Here is a 20,969-nt window from a genome sequence, read left to right as displayed (position 1 = left end):
TGCTGGTGAAACACCTCGCTGTCGGGTGAAAAGAAGCGGCTGGTGACTGCACATGTATTGGAGGAAGCATGTGCTAGTCTACCGTTTTCCCCAGATCGGCAGACGCGGTGGAGCAATGACCCGAGAAAACACGGGGACTTGGCCAACTACAATTTGGAGAAAATGGTAGAAAAAAAAAGAATACAGTAGTAATCAAAAGGAAAAAAAGAAATGGCAACGGACAGTATTTCACGATTTTATTATACATTTTAAAAATATGTACAAAATGCTATAAACATTTGCCTTGAAATGGTTAAGTAACATTTCCCAACTCAAGAATGTGTCAATATAATGGGGGTTATTTGCTATACAAACAAAGGCAGACTCCAACTAAGAACATCTTACAGCAAAATAATGAGAAGCTAAATGGAACAAAAGAAAAACAGGCGACAGAAGTAAAGGAGGACATTTTGAACAGGAGCGCAGCAGAAATACGGTACATAGTTGTTTCTTTAACAGATCTCCTGTTCTCTCTTTGCCTTATCAGACAAAGTCATGGCAAATTCACACAGGCTTTATTCCAATACTTTCTCATGGCGTCCATGCCTTGTTTCTGTGGCTCTGACAAAACATCACACACACACTTCAAAGCAGAACGCCATTTCCTGGAACCAGTTCTCCCATCATACTCAATTTCTATTCAGCCAGAATCTTGACAATTGCTTCACTGTAGAGCTACTTGCATCTTGGTTGAGTCCTATAGGGCCAATAACGCTCCCCCAGAAGCACCTAAAGCAGGTATTTATCAACACATTGACGCTCACTCTGTAATGAGACGTCTATATACTTAAAGGGATACGGCAACTTTTGGGGAGTTTCGCTCATTTGCCAAATCCCCCATCGATAACCAAGATACATACTGTCTTCACCGTCACTCTCCACGCAGGATACAGTGAGCTACAGTCGTCAAGTTAGTACCGCCATAGTCCAGTCCTGGAAACCCCACAGAGGAAACGTAAGCATTTTGAAGGACATAGTCATAGGAGGCAAAGTACAGTCGTACAAAAACACATGTGCTTTGGGTACTCATACCACGCGATGATGAAATATGAATCCAAAATGCAGAGAAATTATATTTTTTAAGGTAAATAGATAGCCGGAATTACTTTCTAAACATGGCCGCCAGGCATGCGCTGTGTACAGTGGAGGGAGGCGCTCTTTACAGGCAAACAAGGAAGTAACTCGGTGTGGGGCTTCAACTCCGAAAATGACGTTTCACATAACTATGGATTAATATTTCTTCGCGTGCTGAGTACCTGAAGCACAAAGAGCTTTTTGCCGCTGTTTAGATGTGTGTTTTTGGTGATTTTGAACAGCTGTACCATTTGTCTCCATTCTATGGCGATACTAACTTCACTGTAGCTCACTGTATCCTGCGTGGAGCGTGACGGTGAAGACGCTGTGCGTCTTGGTTATGTATGGAGGATATGGCAAATGAAGGCAACTCCCGAAAAGTTGGCGCATCCCTTTAATTTTCTGTTCCTCCATGACCTGACAACTATTTTATATGACTTTCAACAGCCAGAAAACAACAGTAACAAACAAGATTAAACAAGAAAGTGCCAAAGTGAAGGCCGCCATGGTAGCTTCAAAACGACAAGAAAGGCGTGGCTAGTTTTAAGCTCTTTTTTTTACCAACATGGAAACAGAGCAAGCAATCAGTGCTGGAAAGAGACACGCTTTAGTTGCTTCTGGGGCTGATTTTGGTCCATTAGCCTTGTAGGACAGTCTGGGAGAGCTGTGCACTCTGGAAAACAAGACTTCAGTAGCTCTATATAGTGATTGACTATTGACAAGACTTTGGACAGAATGGGGAAAGACGGCAGAATAGGATCCAGCTCTGTTATATTTTAGCCTGACGTCCTGCTGTAGCCTACAGCAAACCTGTGCATCGGTTCATCCAAGGATGCAAAACGTGGATATTTTGCGATGGCCTCCCGCAGGCCACAGTGCGTTAGTGCAGGGTGACAGACCGTGCCTGCTCGGACGGACGGCCCTGGGTCACTGCATGCCGAACCACTGCTCCTGATCGGCCCACTGGGCCGCTTCGCTGTCGCTGCCCTCCAGGTCTCCGTCCTCGCCGCTGCCTTCCATGTCGTCGCCGTCCAGCTCCACCGTGGCATCTGTGGGGCTCTCCTCCTTCTCCATCTTCTGCATGCCTTCCAGAGACTTCTGGTCATTGGGATCCAGGCTTGTACAGAAAGAGACAAAACACACAGATTTAGCTCATGTAAAAGAGGCTGGGAGATGACATACAAATGCAAGTGACCCTACTTAGTCTAGTGCCAAAAGCCTAGCATCAGGTCTTCCGGTAGCAGATCTGGCGGATGCAGAACTTTTCTGTGCTTCCAAAAAACAGTTCTGCTCTGAAAACAGAATAATGTAATAGTGATGTGAGTTATTATCTACAGCGGGGGGGGGGGCAACTGGCGGCCCCCGACCTCACTCAGTGTGGCCCCGCCCCCTGGGTCCATTTCTTTTTCCCTTCTTTTCTTTTAACAAGGCAGATGTTTTGGGTTAGGTTAGACCACCCAAATCTGTTTTTACTTTACTGTACGTCCCAGAACATGGCACTAATGGTGTTAGCATCGTCCATCCACTGTGGAACGTTAGCATTTGAGCTATAACATGAACGATGTTGTAACAAACTACTGTATATCCAGGATGCACATTGCACATGATGCAACATTACTAATCTGATTAATATGACATATGTGGGTGATGTACCCCATCAAATTGCTGTAGCGCGGTCTGTTTTAAAGGTAGAGCAAAGTTTCTGGTGTCATCTGAATGGAAGAATTACTCAATTTGAATATGAAAAATATAAATGTTGGTATAATAAACTTTGATTACCACCAGTCCTTTTCATCAAATGAGTAGCTATAATTGGGAGTGATGGTGTTGCAGTAGGCTACTGGTGGAAGTGCACGGTCACAATCTGGCCCTCTGGTAGCGAGGACATTTTTTGTGTGGCCCTCTCTATCATCCAAGTTGCCCATCCCTGATCTACAGCTATGTAGCTAGGCACAAAAATGAAGTAACACCATATAAAACTATCTTTCTATGGGGGAACAAAATAGTGCAGCACAAAAAGCAGCAACACTGCTGGATGTGGGGCGGGTCTTAGGGATGTGGGGCGGGTCTTAGAGATGTGGGGCGGGTCTTAGAACTGTGGGGCGGGTCTTAGAGAGGAAGAGCGAGCACTGCCACTAAAAGAAACCAGCATAGCGTTCCATTACCCATACTTGTACTTCTTTCTTTTAGTATGTACTGCCGCTGCCCTCACAAAGTATGGAATGTAGTGTGCAGCATGCATGCAAAATGCATACTATTGGGACACACTACATCTGTCGTCACGTGAGCTTCCTGAACTCCGACCTCTTGCTCACTTCCTCCGACGTCCGCAGCGCCACATTTGAGTTTGTTTGTGCTCAAACCTGTCAAAATGCCTGGCGATCTAAATACATATTTGAGAAGCAGCATCGCCTCTCGCCAAGCTCTCCAGAGACGTGCGCACACCGTCGGAGGCTCCGGAGAGCTCTGTTGCTGTTATATTGTAATGTACGTTGTTGTTTCTAATAAACTGACGTGATGATACTTACATGCAGTCTCATTCTTAACAGTATAATAACGTGCATATTTCTGTCAGTGTTTTTATCATAGTTATTCACGTGTTCACGTAAACAATAACAAGCCTATAGCGACGTAACTTCCGCTGCGCAAAGGATTGTGGGGCAGATTGGCTGGCGCAGCTACCCACTTGCTAATTAGCAGCTTGGTTTTCCAGCACCGATACAATAATAAAAGACAATATACAAAACACAGCAATCAAAGATGGGAAGTGAAACTCATCGCTAAACTCATGGTTACCTAAGTGCGATGCTGTACTGATCCATGGCTTCTTGGTAATCGTTGACCGCCACCAGGAAATCCCCCAGCATTCTGTGCAGGACACAGTCACTCTGATTGGCCAGGGCATTCCGGAGGAGAGCGATTCCTTCTTCGTATTTCTGTTCGCGGCCTGCGAAGATGAACAGAGGGCGAGTGACACCTCTAACATTGATCGGTTTCCTTCTTGTGATTGAATATATTGAAATGTCTGCACAGCAAAATGTAGAAATGGAATTAACTTTACAGTGCAGCTGCCAAAGTGATTGGTGGTTTTCAAAATGTAACCAGCCACTTTCAATATTTTACCAGCTAAATGGATTTTTATTTTTTAACAGAAAATAACCTCTGGTAGAGTAGACACTAGACAAACTCATGCCCAAAGATGTATGTGCATCTGTTTGATTGCTGGTAATAATTTCCCTGCCTGAACAAATGTCAATCTAACAGCTGTACGTACTCAGCAGCTCGGCCTTTTTCACCACAGCCTTGGTGTAGTCCGGCCTCTGGGCGAGGGCTTTGTCCAGCAGGGTCTTGGCTTTCTCCTGGGTCACGGGGTCTTCCAGGCACACTGTTGCAAGGATGGTCAGAGTCTGAGCATTGGCCCCCAGCGTCTTATAGATGTTATTGGCCATCCCCATGGCCTCTCGAATCCCATTGGATGCCAGGTAACAGTCAATCAGACCTGGGAGGGGAGAGAGGATGGACATTACTTCCTAAAAACCAATGTGACAACACACAAAGGGGGAAAGGGGAGCGCATGAGACTGATCAAAACACATTGGAGAAGGATGACTCTTACCTTCATAGCAGTCGAGCCGGCAAGGTGCCAGACGCATGGCCTCTCGGAAATGGATGATGGCCTCCTGGACACGGCCCATGTTCCTCAGTGCTGCCCCCTTCAGGAGGAGGGCCTGCACACTGTTGCTGTTCAGCTGGATGGCCTTGGCCCCCAGGTAGAGTGCCCGAGAGTAACGCTTGCTATAAAAGCTATGGCAACTGAGGATTCATACAAAAATGAATAGGAAAACATTATTTCATGTAGCAGATTATATCAACCAGAATAGACTACCGGTACTTGCACAACTCCACTACTTCCTGAAATGAGTAGGGCATCTTGGTTTCCTGTCCTACACTATTGGATGAACTGATTAATGTCAGGTGTGCCTGACTGCTGCAGTCACAACAACAGTGATCAGGCACACCTGACATTAATCAGTTCATCCAATAGTGTAGGACAGGAAACCAAGATGCCCTACTCATTTCAGGAAGTAGTGGAGTTGTGCAAGTAGTCTATTGACTACTATTATTAAGACCAAATAATAATAATTAATATATCCTGAAATGAATTGAAACACTAAGGTAAAGCTTATTCAAAATATAAAACATCCATATTCCATCATGCTCTGTGTGGTTTGCTTTGCAGACGTTGCATTTAATTGCCTGAATAAACCAGGCTCTTCAAACGACTGCATGTCATTAGCAGAATATGTTTGCTCACTGGCACACCTGGTGGTCTGGATGTCTGAATTTGGATGAATGAAGCTGTGCTGTATGCATCAATATCGGGCCTTTGGTCTCCCTCTGCCCACTCTGACTCACCCAGAGATGACCCAGGGTTCGGCATGCTGGTCTGAGATGTTGAACAGTCTTCCCCCCAGGACCTCAACGTCCTCCAGGTGGCCCTCACGGGCCATCAGGTAGCCATACACGTCCATGCCTGACAGCATACAAACAACGCAACTTGAACTTAGCATCTACCTTGGATGGTGTTATTAGCAAAACATGTTATTATTCAAAATGTACAGGTGTGAGTCAGGCTTTGGTGGAGGACATAATGCTGCACTGTTCTTTTGCGTTTCAACATTTTCTTTTATTACGGTTTTTCTTTTGTCTCTATTCTACTTTTCTTTCACATTTTCTCCCCAATTGTACTTGGCCAATTCCCCCTGCTGTCCCGGTCGTTGCTCCACCCCCTCCGCTGATATGGGGAGAGTTGTAGACTAGCACATGCTTCCTCCGATACATGTGCAGTCACCAGCCGCTTCTTTTCACCGGACAGTGAGGAGTTTCACCAGCAGGACGTAGCACATGGGGGGGATCACGCTATTCCCCCCAGTTCCCCCCCCCCCCCCCCCCGAAAAGATCAACCAGAGGAGGCACTAGAGCAGCGATCAGGACACATACCCCACCCGCAGACGTGGCCAATTGAGACTGTAGGAACGTCTGACCAAGCCGGAAGTACCGAACTCAAGCCTGCTAGCAGAGTGTTTTTACCTCTGCACTCAACTTACCTCACAGGGCATCAACTTGTGACAGATGTTATAAAATGTGCTGCACTGCACCTTTAATGAGGTATGGGTCCAGCATCTGGGCTTGTTCAAACTTGAGGATAGAGTTCTTGGTGTCGCCTGCCCTGAAGTAGACATCTGCCAGGCTCACCAGCAGGTCCACGTTGTCCCGCAACAGAGACTTCTTCTCCAGAGAGCTGAGACAAGACAGGGGAGCGGGTGGAGACGGTCACATTAAATCAGGGGGGTGAGCAACATTTAGTTCCTGAGGGCCATCCTGACTTACATCAAGTAAGTGAAGGGCCACACATTGGAGATTATACCTGCCAACACTCCTGATTTTCACGGGAGTCTCCCTATTTTTAACCCTCTCTCCCGTTGTGATTAGTGTCCTCTAGTAAGAGAGTGGCGTCAGCGGAGGACCAAAATGCGAGACTCATTAGCCAATGAACAGCCAGGAATGGGTCTCGCGCTACTTTTGCATGCGAAAATAAAGCCGATAATGTACAATTTGATTCATTTCAAGGGATGAAAAACCCTTTCAAAGTACAACACTGTCTATTTTGTTGCAACTCGACAGTGCTGCTTTTTTTACTCAAGAGTTCCACTTTCTACTTCCTGGAAAAAAACTGGTCCATTGGAGTGAATGGAGATGTCGGAACTCTTCTATTATACGGCTCTGGTTGTGATCGGTGTTGGGAGTAACTCATTACAAAAGTAACATATTACATGTAATATATTACTTTTAGCAGTAACTCAGTAATATAACTTATTACTTATAGGATTTCAGTAATATTATACCAGTTACTTTGTCAAGTAACTCAAGTTACAAATTGAGTTATATTTGATTCAATCAAAGCACATATTTAAAAAAGATAAATCATTTCCTAAACAAACTGTGTTTTTATGCAAATAACCACTATAGATGACAATAACAAAAGGAAAAGAATAACATTTAGAATGTTGGATTGTTTACACTGATTTCAAGGTGGTTGAAATAATTTTTCGGGATGGTCCCGGGGCGGCGATGTCATTCTGCTGCTGCTGTTGTTTTGGTAAAAGTAATGCAAAAGTAGTGTAATAAGTAATGAGTTACTCTACACAGAAAGTAATATTGTAAAGTAACTTATTAAGTAAAGTAAAGTAACTAATAATATGTAGTATATTACATTTTGAAAGTAACTTGCCCAACACTGGTTGTGATTATTCTTGTTAATCTCCTGATACAATAGTGATACAAATCCAATGGCTGTAGCAGATAAGATTTATTAACATAATTCTGCCTTTTATTGAGTTTTTGGTGGTCGTTTTGTTTTTCTTTGAGTCCGGCCCGCGGGCCGCATTTTGCCCATGTGTGCATTAAATTGTACTTTTAGAAGCCATCCCTCTGCAGAAAGGAGAACTACTGGGCTCACCAAATGGTGTTGATAGCTCTGTGGTTGTCCCCTGAATGTATGAAGGCATACGCTTTGATCCAGACAGAGAGCCAGTCCAGGTTGGGGATACTCTGAATCACATCCATAGTCATAGACGCCACCTCAGCTCCCTTCACTGACAGAGAGAGGAGGCCTAGAGGAAACAAGATGAGAGAGAGCTTTCCACTATCTGCTGAAGCACAAAAGAGACAAAACATAGAAACACAAGAGACAGAGCAGGTACAATACAAACTCCAAGACAGAGGGCCAGAGCGTGTGTGTGTGTGTGTGTGTGTGTGTGTGTGTGTGTGTGTGTGTGTGTGTGTGCGTGTGCGTGTGCGTGTGTGTGTGTGTGAGAGCCTAGCCAAGATCTTAAAGCAGGGATACTCTACTTGCTTTGCCCGGGGGCCACTTTCGTGAAATGATAGAAGGCCAGGGGCCAGTTAATAAACAAACAATATACATTTTTCTGTAGCGGATTGTAGGTTTTTGGGGTGTCAGCCAGAGTTTAGTCTGACAATGTTGTGCACACCGGATAGTTAGTTAGGTTAAGTTAGTTAGGTTAAGTACATACATAAGTGCCTGGGTATAGCGAGCAGGCAATTTGACAATTTAGCAGCTAAATCATAGATTATTGAAAGGTATTCCATATTCCAGACTGAAATGCTATAACAGAAGTGGAGTATTGGCCAGAATGACATGAACATTTGGACACTTATTCAGCGGGTATCTTACATGTTGCGCCCCATGTGGCCCGCGGGCCGCAAGTTGAGTATCACTGGCCTAAAGTTTAGGCCCTAAACGGTATAGATCAGCGGTTCCCAACCTTTTCTGCGTCAAGGCCCACTTGAAAATCTCAGAAATGTTTGTGGCCGCCTACCAACAGGAGGGTCGCAGGTTCGCACCCCCGTGTTACCTCCGGCTTGGTCGGGCGTCCATACAGGCACGATTGGCTGGTGTCTGTGGGTGGGAAGCCGGATTGGGGGTGTGTGTCCTGGTCGCTGCACTAGCGCCTCCTCTGGTCGGTCAGGGCGCCTGGTCGGGGTGGAAGGGAACTGGTGGGAATAGCGTGATCTTCCCACGTGCTACGTCCTGTCGGTGAAGCTCCCCGCTGTTGGGTGAAAAGAAGCGGCTGGAAACTGCGCATGTGTTCGGAGGAAGCATGGTGCTAGTCGACGGCTCTACCCAGATCGGCAGAGGGTGGAGCAGCAACCGGGGCAGCAGGGGGGAATATTTGCCAAGTATAATTTGGGAGAAAATGGGGGAAATCAGGGGCGGGGGGATGTTTTTTTTTTTGCCCCATCTGACCATAAACAGTACGGAGGCCAAAATGTGTTCTGTCCATCAGCAGCAGACAGAAAGCAGAAAGTAAAAGTGAGGGGCTGTCTGCAATAGGCTAATTAACAAATCCTTAATTAAATAATTGATTACAAATTAAATTGCGGCATCATTCAACAATGGAGAAATGCATTCTCATACTAATAATAAGTATGAGAAAAATGAAAGACAAAAGATTATAATGTTTTGGAAATGATTTGGCAGCCCACTTGCAAAACCTTCGTGGCCCACTGGTTGTGAATGGCTGGTATAGAGAGAGGAGATCAACTTAAGAGATCTGACTTCAGCAAGGAAGTGCTGTAAGCAGTAAGCAAGCCAAAGCAGGAGGGAGGCGTCTCTGTGGACATGCATACCGATGATGGCGTCCAGGGCGAGGGGACACTGCCTCAGGACCTCTTTGTAGCTGGTCACCGCAGAGCGTTCCTGACCAGCCTTCCTGTACAGGTTGGCTAGCATCATGTTGATCTGAGGCAAGGGGGAGAAATCACTTCAAATCTCTATGAAAACTGGAAGGTGGATTATGTCAAAGATGATCAGCCCAATTATTTTGCTCAATATTGTGATCATTATATTCTCAATTCTTCACTGATCAGCAGGCCCAGACGGAATCTGCGCACGCAGAACTCCGCAGATTCCGTTTGGGCCTGCTGATCAGTCTTGTCACAATGTGTGCGCGCCCTTATGACATCACTTTTGACATAATCACTGATGACATCACATCATTAGCTAATTCACGTAATTAAACACCCTTTACACACCCTGAAGGTTTCAGCCAGATCGCACGTAAAACAGCATAGCTGTGGCCGAACACAGAACTTGAACCAGACAGAACCCACATACTTCATTGGATATATAGATAGATAGAAGGCACACGGTGAATGAAGATCACGGTAGGGTTAGGCAGCCTACTGTACCTTTGGAGTTCTCTGTCTGGAAGGAATCCCATCAAGCACTGCAATAGCATCTTTGTCCAGTTTCAGGATGGTGTAGCACTCAGCTATCTTGTATTTCACTTCAATCTCTGAGGGCAAACTCTGAAAGACAACAATACAGGTGAGCTTCAAAGTTGCAAGGCACTGTAGGCCACCACAAAGACAATAGCAATGGAGAATAAATACTACTGTATATTATATTTTTTGCAGTTGTGCACATTAGGCACTCAGGAACATTCTTATTTTATTTGTTCTGAATTTTCTCCCCAATTGCACTTGGCCCATTCCCCTTGCTGTCCTTGGTCGTTGCTCCACCCCCTCTGCCGATCTGGGGAGCGTTGTAGACTAACACATGCTTCCTCCGATACATGTGCAGTAGCCAGACGCTTATTGTCACCTGACAGCGACGGGTTTCACCAGCAGGACGTAGCACGTGAGTGGATCACGCTATAGAGGGTATGCACACCCACTGGAACACGCCCCCTCAATCGGGAATGAGTGTCAAAATGAGTGTCAAATTCCTCCCTGAGCAGCAGGTGTCAGTTATCTAGGCTGATTACTGCATTCAAGCTCAGTCTTGCTGTGACTCAGTGGGTGTGACCCCACAGTGACTTCTGCCTCTGTGACATCACATGCATACCCTCTATTCCCCCCAGTTCTCCTCCACCCCAAACAGGCGCCACGATCGACCAGAGGAGGCACTAGTGCAGCGACCAAGACTCATAACCCACCGGCCTCCCACCTGCAGACACGGCCAATTGTGTCTGTTGGAACTTCTGACCAAGCTGGACGTACCAGTGCTGGGAATTGAACCTGGGTCTCCGTGGTCGTAGGAGAGTGCTTTTAGCTCTACACTACCCAGATACCCAGGCAGGTGCATTGTTGAATCCCAATCAGATTACAAACAAAAAATAATAATAACACAAATAAATAAATAATAATAAAGAGGTAGCATGGGTTGATTACAGTTTCAGATTGATAGGTTTTACATGACATACCTGTGCCTGTATGTTGGACGCTCCCCCAACATTAGAAGTACGAACTTTAGATGTTTTGCTGAGGACCTTCTTCTGCTGCAGGGCCATGCTGTATTTGCAGGCAGCATTGCGGTACTCCTTATCATGGAAGATGGCATCGGCGTGGTAAACCAACAGTTGGTACTTCTGGGATGGTGAGAACAGCTCTCTGTAGTCAAAGAGATCCAGATAATATAAATTAATGTAGAAAAATGTCTCTGTGTCATCATGGCAGCAGCAAACAGCAATAGACTACAGCAGGGAGAAAACACAATTAGCCTAAAAATGAGATACAAACAAGAATATAGCAAAATTTGGTTATAGAAACATGTGCAACTGACAACTAAAATGAATAAAGAAATTATAGAAGAATGGATGGTTAATTACCCCCCCCCCCCCCCCCCTTCCCCCAATAAAAAATAAAGGTCCAGAGCACTGGGATGCTAGCCGTATGGGTGAGAGCAGTGACCTGCTCTCAGGCTTACCCTGACTGAGAACTCTGAGACCAGGTCACGTGGGGGCTGGGTTTACCCAGGCTACTGGGATGCAACAAGCAATCCAGGATAGTTGATAAGCACATTGTTGTGTGGACACCCTGCTTGGACAGGAAGCATTGTCAGGGTTCCCACTCTTTTCTAGAAATCATTTTCCAGGACTTATTCCAGGACCTTTTCAGTGATGATCTAGCTGGTATGATAGAGAGGGATACAAGATGTTCTTCTCTGTGGATGTCTGATTTAATAGATGTGCAGTCTATGGCTATAACTTAGCAATAAAATCATCTCTTACATGCTCAGAGATGATGACAAAGTGATCATAGAATAAACACACCTGCAGAGGTAAATAGCGATGGAAGTTAGACTTTTAAGAGGGGATGTGTTCTTGTGTAAACCTAATAAAAACTACCACAGTCACCAGCCAGCAGTCCCTAATATTTACATTTGAAGGATAATGTAACTTACATCATTCTGAGTTTTGGTCAGTTTTAATGCCATCTAACCTGCATGTGCTATCATGTGACGTGACGTGACTTTGTGGTGCGTTCACAGTGTTTCCACAACATAACAGAGAGAAGCCGATTCAAAATACTCTTGTTTATGAACTACCATTTGAACGTTTGGATCCTGAACATACTTTAGCCCTTTCAGATGGCAATGTTATCCGTTTTGATGAGCTCTGATAGATAGCCTAGTAGAACATGCTCAGCTAAAAGAAAATATGGGCATGGTGAAATAATCATCCAGGACAACACAAGCTTTTCCACAACATTTTACTATTTGTCTCATTTCCCATGTGTTCTCCTGACTGGAAAATTGGTCAACAATGTCCCAGTTTTTAAATGCAAAAGTTAAATACCCACAGTTACGAGTAGAGCATATTAGAGGAACATAGGAGCGTCTTTCAGTCAAAGAGAACCACTTTAGACCACAGACAGTCTATGAGCCAGTCCCAGACAGTCTATGAAGATCTTTGTTGTCTGTCTACACTCACTGTAAGTGGAGAGTAAAACATCTGATCAGAAAAGTCCTTTCTTTCATGGTGCTAATCTAACTTCTAATAAATGAGGCAACAATGAAATTAAACGATATGTTCCTTGTTTTACTGGGGACCCTAAAGGACCCCAGGCACTATACGTTGCTCTACTTTACCATGGCCATTTGACTTTGCAGTAGGCTATTCCCTGGAACTTAGATAGCGTTATAGATAGCGTTAGCTATAACGTTAGCTTGATACAACAGTATACTAAACCGTCTACATTGTGGAAGAAAATATGTGAAGAGAACGTATCCCATAACGTTTAGACACGTTTGAGCAGGAAACTTCAAGCTAAATTAGCTTGCAGCTGACATCATTGAAACCCTGTGTAGGCTACTGTGTAGTTTGCGATCATGTTGAGATTAGTATGGTGGCTAACTGGCTGGCCTACTACGTTATGGGCTATATAATAACCAACTAACGCTAACGATACTATGCTGTCACTCGCTAAATATGAGCAAACACAACAGAGATGACTATTCAGCAAATAGACGGAGCGCGCTAACGCTGCTAAGCTAAGCTAACGTTACTCACGGGTTGTTATTGCTCATCGTCAGTAACAAACTGCTCATGATCCGGACATTGGAATGAAGTCCAGCAGCAGCCATGTCCCGTACATGATCTATTACATTCATTTTGAATCGCGCTGAGGGTTTACTTTCAGATTCAAGGCTGGAGTTAAAAGTTTGTGGCTTGTAAACAGCTAACGCTAGCTAGCTTACAGCTCCAGTCGTGTGACGTAATTAATATGGCGTTTTCCCCCAGCAACATCCCAGCAACGATGGGCGTGGCCTATTTCATGCAGCGTCTCTATTGGCTCACCTGAGCATGAGTATGGCCAATCCCGGCGCTTGAATGCCTATATATTTGAAAGTTTTAGCGGAAAGTTTTCAGGTGCTCGCTTTTTTTGACGCAAGCAGTCGACACACTGGACTCGCTCCGTCAATTCAACAGTGAACGAACACGAAGAACTACGAAGGATACACCGCCCAGAGACGACATCGCCTACCCTTTCAAGGTAAGAATGCACATTATTTTCCACCGTAGAAAAATATGACACTTACTTCTGTGTTTAACACGTCTGGTTCCAAACTGCCTAACATAATTCAGCTTGAAGGTAACGTTAACGTGACACAGATTCCTTTCACCCGGCCTTGCACATTGGTGACCATAACCGTTTTAAACTGAAAATGCTCGCTGATCAAGTCAATTGCCCGTCAAGTAGGTTCTAACCCGTTCGTTTTCAAGAGTGTTGTCTATCGAGAGACTGACGCTCCATTTAAAAATCTAGTAGTTTTAATGTGGGCTTGGTTATTATCTGTAGCCCCGCCCTCGACGAGATAGGTTAATGTTATAATAACGGCCTTGCACGTTGGTGACGTCTTTTCAATGGAAAAAATGCTCGCTGATCAAGTCAATTGCCCGTCAAGTAGGTTCTAACGCACTCTTGGAGTGCTGTGCTTGGAGTGCAGTGCTCGTTGCAACCCTATTTATGTCGATGGTTGCAACACTGTTGTGTGTCGAGAGAGACTGACGCTCCATTTAAAAATCTAGCTATTTTAACGTGGGCTTGGTTATTATCTCTAGCCTCGACGAGGCTATAGGTTACCTGCAAAAGTAAATACGGATTATTAAGACATTTTCTGAATTGCTACCATCCGCTCTTCAGCACTGATTTTCAACTTTTGTAACGGTTCACCTGTTATTCTTACACAGTTGTGATTTTATTGACATAAAGTCCTACTGTTTCAACCGAATTTACAGTAACAGTAACGACTTGTAAAAGGCCACTCATGTTGGATTATTAACGACTCTCACTACTTATTCCTTTTGTCCACTTGTTTTACAGCTCCCTCATCTTCACAGTCAACTTCCCATCAAAGCTGCTGTCAGTCTGTCACCATGGTCTATAAGAATGTAAGTGATTCAGGGTCGGTTACTGTCACAGCACACAACATGATGAATGATGTACAACATAAATCATGTAGGCTAATATACAACAGTGGTTCTCAACCTGTGGTCGGGGGACCAGAAGGGGTCCTCAGTGAGTTTTCAGCAAATTGATGAATTGTTCAACTTCAGCATTATTTTATTTACAAGAAGTTCTCACAGTGTAGAATAATGATGATGAAATAGTTTATTTGCAAATGTAAAAAAGACTCAGATTTGGGTCAGAGCTCAAATCTCATCAAATGGGGGTCCGTGTCTCTAACAAATTAGGGGTCCTTGATATGAAAAAGGTTGAGAATCACTGACAGACAACTGCACTCCTCCACCGCTCTTGTGTAGGCTATGTGTTTATTGTACTTTCATGTAGCTACTTTATTTTGAGTGATTTTAATTGATTTAGGCTAAAGTCACTTTGTATATGTTTCTGAGTATAGGCTACTATGGATGTAACATGTGGACAGGGTTTATTGTGAGGAAGACGTCCTTCTTGTAACAAATAGAAATGCAGTGGAGGTGTTTGTCATTGTGCTGTTGTTTTTCCCTCATCAGAGACGTGCCAGGAGGTCCGATAAGGACTCTTTCATCCTGCGTGAGTGTCCTTGTGGATGGGCAAAGATGACCAGTGCCAGGGGCCTGGTTGTCCACCAAGGAAGGAAGAAGTGCCAGGTAGAGAACAGACAGACACAAAGTTATGAACCAACATGCGTTGTGTTGAACTTATTAACAGTATGTCTGACTTTGAGTGACATTCAATTGTACTTTCAGAAGCCCGGACCAGTCAATCCAAAACGGGTTCAACCCATGCGTGCATGCGTGCACACCAAAGCAGAGAAGATGGAGACGGCTGATGTGAAGCAGGACATAAAGGACATTGATGAGCAGGACGGGGACATGCCACAGCTGTGCGCCGAATACGTTGAAGACATTTATGCCTATATGCACCTCCTTGAGGTAATTCATGCTGTCCGCCACCGTTTAATTTCTTAAATTCAGGAGGAACCAACATGTCATGGGACTACAATCTAATTCCACCCTGATTAGTTTATTTTGAGCTGCTATGCTCTTTCTTTGCCATTGGAGTGTGTATTTGATATTGATATATATTTGTTGTGTGTCCACAGGTGCAGCAGGCCGTGCGACCCAATTACATGGAGGGTTACCAAATCAATGAACAGATGCGAGCCAAGGTAGTGGACTGGATGATCGGGCTTCACTTCCAGTTTGCTCTGCATCAGGAGACATTGTACCTCGCCATCGCCATCCTGGACCGTTTCCTACAGGTACACAACTGTTTTAGAAGTGTTCTTGTTTCTCTTTCTGTGAACTAGCTTTCTGTGAACTAGCTTTCTGTGAACTAGCTTTCTGTGAACTAGCTTTCTGTGAACTAGCTTTCTGTGAACTAGCTAACACTATTCTTAATGTGCTGCAGGTCAAGCAAGTGCCTCATACTAAGCTGCAGCTTGTAGGAGTGACGGCTGTGCTGCTCGCCTGCAAGTACGAGGAGATCTACAGTCCTCCGGTTGCAGAATGTGCCGACATGACCGACAACACCGTCACAAAGGTCCAGATTCGTCGGATGGAGCGGTTGATATTGAGGACACTCAATTTCGATCTGGGACGACCTCTGCCGCCGCACTTCCTCAGGAGGGCTTCAAAAGCTGCCAACGTGAGTCTTGTCTACTAAATACCTCCCAACACCATACACGTAATGAATAGAAGGATTCATTTGGGCTGGTTACCAGGCTAATAATTGATGTCATCAGGGCTCTCAAAGTGACTGTCTTCTGTCTGTCTGTCTAGTCTCCTATAGAAACACAAATGCTGGCCACATACTTCATGGAGTTGAGTCTCCCCGATTACAACCTGGTGCACTACCGGCCATCAGAGATCGCGGCTGCATCTCTCTGCTTCTCCCAGCTGTTGCTGGATGGACGGTCCTGGGTGAGTTGACTGAGGTCTATAGAGCTACAAATAGATTGAAAGGCTGACTGAAGCAAGTCAACATGAGTTTGATAATAAGACACATTACATGACTTCAAGAATGAACTAACACATGAGTGAGTTGATCTCTCTTTTGTGTTGCAGTCTCCCACTCAGCATCACTATTCGGGTTATGACGAGGCCCGCCTCAGGCCCATCATGTGGCGCATCGGCAGAAATGTGATGGCTGCCAATAGGGGGGAATTGGGCTTCATGGTGAGTTGGTTGCCAACAACATTCAAAAATTCCAAATAATTCTTCTGTTGGCTAAGTTCCTTATGTATAGATGCATGTCCCATCAATTCAAAAAGTGGCACCTTCTGTTTCAGAAAGCTATTTGCATGTTTCAGAAAGCTATTTACATGTTTCAGAAAGCTATTTACATGTTTCAGAAAGCTATTTGCATGTTTCAGAAAGCTATTTGCATGTTTCAGAAAGCTATTTACATGTTTCAGAAAGCTATTTACATGCACAATGTTAACAAAATGTCCTCAATGGAGAATGATAATGAAACAAAGGGAATGGACAGCGTTACGGTCAAGCCTAGCATGTTGAGTTTAAAGTGGTCTTAAACAATATAGTGTTGTTTGTAACATGTATACGCCATGCCTATTAATACGGTTCAGAAAAGTCTCCTACAAACGCTGAATACAAAAACATTCATTAATAAAGGCTAAGTCCAGCATAGGCAAGGACACTTGTGACTATTTTGGCTGAACAGAAAAGATAGAAGCATCTTTTGCCGGTATTGAAAATCCTACCTTGGGGATTTCTAAATACCCTTGTATACAGGGTAATATATACAGTAATAGCTCAATACTGCCCAAGCCTAGTTATTAGTGTGACCTAATGCCTTTTTGTATTTCCCTCCAGATGGTGAAGAACAAGTACGCAAGGAGTGAGATGATGGAGATCAGCCTCCTTCCTGAGCTCTACAACTAACTCTTACCAACAAGACACATGGCCCTCCTATGCCAACGCCCACCAGTGGTACCAGGACAACATGCCCCCATGCTCAGTATGACTGCCCCACACACACACACACAGAGCGCTGTCCAATGGCTACTGCGCCCCTTCCCCTCATGTGAACAGCCCACTGTTCTCTACGCTGAGCCCCAGTCTGACTCATTACTACAGACACACACATATGAGGAACCTTTCTGAAGACAGCCTGTTATGACTCTGTAACAATCCAGTTTGTGATTCACAAGTCTGTGCTGCACTATTTAATTTAAGCCATGTTCTGTTCTGACTTGTTTCTTTTAGGCATAGTTTTAATATGCAAATGTTTTTTATAAGATGGTCAAAAACCACATACTTATTTTTTCATTACAGTGCAGCTAAATATGAGGCTATATTAATTATTGCTGTGCCTTATTTTTTTTATATGATCCTTTGATAGATTGTTACTGATCAAACTGAGTTCTATAGTTAAGATCAAATATGAATGCCAATCAATGGCAATAGTTCCTCCATGAAACAGTTCATAACGAGGTCTGTGGATTATCTTGAGTAACCGGGTCATGATTTCTGAAAAGAGACAATGCTGTTGAGTTTTCCAAATGTATTTCTTTGGCACTTTGAGCGCCACAAACTGAGTGCCATCCAGTTCCATTGTATTGGAGAGAGAAGGCAGAAGCTCTGCGGCCGATATCTCCAAAACTCAAGCAAATAACACAAAACGATATGGATAAATAGCACTATAGACGGTTTTCACGGAATGGTCAGTCCTGCACTTGAATGTTTTTTTTTCTTTTATGTCCATAGCAAACACTGCAACAGGAAGTGAGCGGGGGTTCAATTTAGAATGTTTTTGTTGTCAAGTTAAAACCGTCTATAGGTGAGAGGGAAAATTTATTTTGGATTTTAGGGTGAGCTGTCCCTTTAATGCTTTACATTTAGATACCCACCTGACTTAATGCACGTGTGCAGCACATTGAGGTAATGCTGTTTCATCTGGCGTCTCATGTGCTCTGTGCTGTAAAGAATGAACAGAATGTACGGCTATTTTGGTCATGGGTGGGTTTCATGCACTTTATGTAATAAAACATCTAAAAGCAAAAATCATATCAAATGGGGGTCCGTGGTTCGGGGAAGCCCACCTCCCCTGAAAACCTCTGCTGTAGACAAATTACCTCCTTCAAACCATGTTGGCACTGTTGACAGTAAAAATGACAAGGACAAACAGCATCTGTCCAAGTCTGAGCTGCGTACCTGTAAGAAGGGCGTCATCATCATAGATGTGGGAATGTGTATGTTCTTCTTCATCTGCTGACCGGCAGCAGACACCTTGGTGTGACGTGTTCCTCTGTGCAGCTGATGACCAGCTAAACATTCAAGGCCTGTCAAAGATGACATATTATTCCAATGTAAATAGTTTTTTTAATGTAAATATTTTGTATAAATGTATGTTTTGTATGTTTGTACAATGTTTTATATAAATGTGTTTTGTATGAATTCCCTAATTTGACTTTGTTTGGATTTTTTTAAAGGTCATTTTATTATTTCATTCCGAAAAACATGGTGAAAATTGATTTTTTTTTAATGACTGTTGACAGTATTTTCTGATTTATGGAGTGATAAAATGAGATATCCTCTGTAAAAACGTTTGGTTTAATATACCTGGCTTCATCCAATGTTCAGAGTTCTGTCCTGGAAATGTATGCATTCTCATTAAGTAGATCATGCCTCATTTGCATATTTAAACATAACATCAGAAAACTTGTCATACAAAAGTAAATAATCAACTGGGGAAGTTTCATGCTCATATCAGTTTTTTCTTTTTACCATATTCACCTGTCATGTCTCACCTTCATTTTGGGCTAAATGTTACAACCATTTTTGAACTTTCCAATGTCCATTCAACTTGCCATAATACACAGGTAGGTTGGAGTGATCTTACACAGAGCCAATAACAAACTGATTCCACACAGTGATTGCAGTTTAGTCTGTTGTTTATTGTAGAGATGAGATGAACACAGCAGTTTGTTTCCAATGCTGCTCTTGGCTGTGGTCTGTTTGGTCTGTGTGGTTGGTTTGTTCTCAACAGTGTGTTTTTAGCACTTCTCTTTGACCATGTAAATATGAAGACATCAAAATAAGCTATTTTGTAATATTATATCTCTAAATACATGGTACCTTTTTACAATCAAGTTCACGTCTCCTGAGTCTTCCTTATTCAGTGTACATCAAATGTATTTTGCCTCCTCTCCCGTTCCTGACATCTTCTGATCATTAGCCTATACTTGATGATATTTAGCTCCCACAGTTATTGTAAGATATTTATGGTAACAGGGTGCTACACTGGCCTTACCGGTGTTCAGACACTACTATTGGGCTGCTTATGTCAGAGCTTTAATGTTTTGGTGGCAAGGTATTCAAGGTAATTTAATTCTCGGGGCCCCCCTGTGGCTAAAAATGGAGGCCAGCTCTATTGCAAACTCCTCCCTGTCAGCTATGCTGTTTTCTAAACTGGGGAAAGCCTGGGGCTTTGAGGAATTAGAGTTTTGTTGTGAAAAACTCGATCAGAATTCTGAATCAGGTCAGGAAAGTTTGAATATACCGGACATTTCAGTCCACACACCGATTTGCTTTAATCATTCTTTTCTGGCCCCATGGTCAGACAGAAGCTACCATGCCTGGAGTGAGAAGGGGCTTGTTTCTGTCAGAGACTTATACATAGATGGTAATTGTGCATCCTTTGAACTTCTGAGGGGGAAATTTGAGTTGCCTAACACACACTGGCTCAGATACCTTCAAGTTAGACATTATGTTTGATCCAATATTCGTGATTTTGAAGTTCTCCCAAATGAACATGCTTTTTTTTTATGTTCTGTTGAGCCCCCCCTCCCCACTTCAGACATATTATTTCTAGATTTGTGTACATGTTTGATGGCTGTCGGGGCCTCCACTGAGAGGATCAGAGAGGCATGGCAGGAGGAACTTGTGTGTTGTATTGTCCTAAATTTTATATAGGGACGGCATTAGCTCGGGAGGTAGAGCAGGTCGGCCAATGACTCAAGGGTTGGCGGTTCGAATCCCGCTGCCTCCCAGCTGTTGTCGTTGTGTCCTTGGGCAAGACACTTAACCCTCATTGCCTCGTATGAATGGGTATGAATGTCTATGAATGTTGGTGGTGGTCGGAGGGGCCGTAGGCGCGAAATGGCTGCCACGCTTCCGTCAGTCTTCCCCAGGGCAGCTGTGGCTACATCACCCGTAGCTTACCACCACTGGTACGAATGGTGTGAATGAATAATGATTCCTGTGAAGCGCTTTGGGTGTCTAGAAAAGCGCTATATAAATCCAATCATTATTATTATTATTATTATTATTATATATATATATATATATATATATATATATATATATATATATCAATGATTAGATATCGGTCATCTGAGCAGTACAATGACCGGCAGGAAAGTCACATTTGAACACCAAAGCACATAAAACCATCATTCTGTGCTTTTGGCTTAATGTTGATTGTGTCCAGCTTGATTTGACAAGACTGTAGGCCTATAGGCTACAGCACATGTGGTTGACCCATTGCTAATTCTGCAGGGGTCTTCTCGGTACAGCTGATCAC

At 43.8% G+C, this 20,969-nt stretch overlaps 2 protein-coding genes across 2 annotated transcripts; one reads left to right on the top strand and one right to left on the bottom strand.

The window, feature by feature from the left end:
* Positions 1-222: 222 nt before the first annotated feature.
* On the bottom strand, positions 223-13,174 carry anapc7 (anaphase promoting complex subunit 7). Its single transcript, XM_083644161.1, has 11 exons — positions 12,989-13,174; positions 10,901-11,087; positions 9,885-10,004; positions 9,324-9,435; positions 7,633-7,786; positions 6,272-6,414; positions 5,529-5,646; positions 4,729-4,925; positions 4,388-4,612; positions 3,910-4,060; positions 223-2,230 (listed from the first exon to the last, which is right to left on the bottom strand). Exons 1-11 carry the CDS (start codon positions 13,087-13,089, stop codon positions 2,041-2,043), a joined length of 1,698 nt encoding a protein of 565 aa, XP_083500287.1. The 5' UTR covers positions 13,090-13,174; the 3' UTR covers positions 223-2,040.
* Positions 13,175-14,356: 1,182 nt separating this feature from the next.
* On the top strand, positions 14,357-17,326 carry LOC310784434 (G2/mitotic-specific cyclin-B2-like; the record flags this gene model as incomplete). Its single annotated transcript, XM_083645433.1, has 8 exons — positions 14,357-14,371; positions 14,954-15,070; positions 15,170-15,355; positions 15,526-15,684; positions 15,834-16,070; positions 16,205-16,345; positions 16,490-16,600; positions 17,258-17,326. The coding sequence occupies 8 exons, from the start codon at positions 14,357-14,359 to the stop codon at positions 17,324-17,326; spliced, it is 1,035 nt and encodes a 344-aa protein (XP_083501559.1).
* Between the last annotated feature and the right edge of the window lie 3,643 nt (positions 17,327-20,969).

This window comes from Poromitra crassiceps (assembly GCF_964638095.1).
Source record: "Poromitra crassiceps genome assembly, chromosome: 10".
NCBI lineage: Eukaryota > Metazoa > Chordata > Actinopteri > Beryciformes > Melamphaidae > Poromitra > Poromitra crassiceps.
This window is presented reverse-complemented; position numbering and strand designations above follow the sequence as displayed.

What these genes read in the sequence shown, in the direction of transcription:
- anapc7 (XM_083644161.1), bottom strand. Translation starts at nt 13,089, where the DNA reads ATGAATGTAATAGATCATGTACGGGACATGGCTGCTGCTGGACTTCAT. An exon ending in GGACCCATACCTCATTAAAG is followed by an intron (nt 5,647 to 6,271) that starts GTGCAGTGCAGC and finishes GTATGCTGTCAG; the next exon opens with GCATGGACGTGTATGGCTAC. An exon ending in CAGTACAGCATCGCACTTAG is followed by an intron (nt 2,231 to 3,909) that starts GTAACCATGAGT and finishes TTTCTGTACAAG; the next exon opens with CCTGGATCCCAATGACCAGA.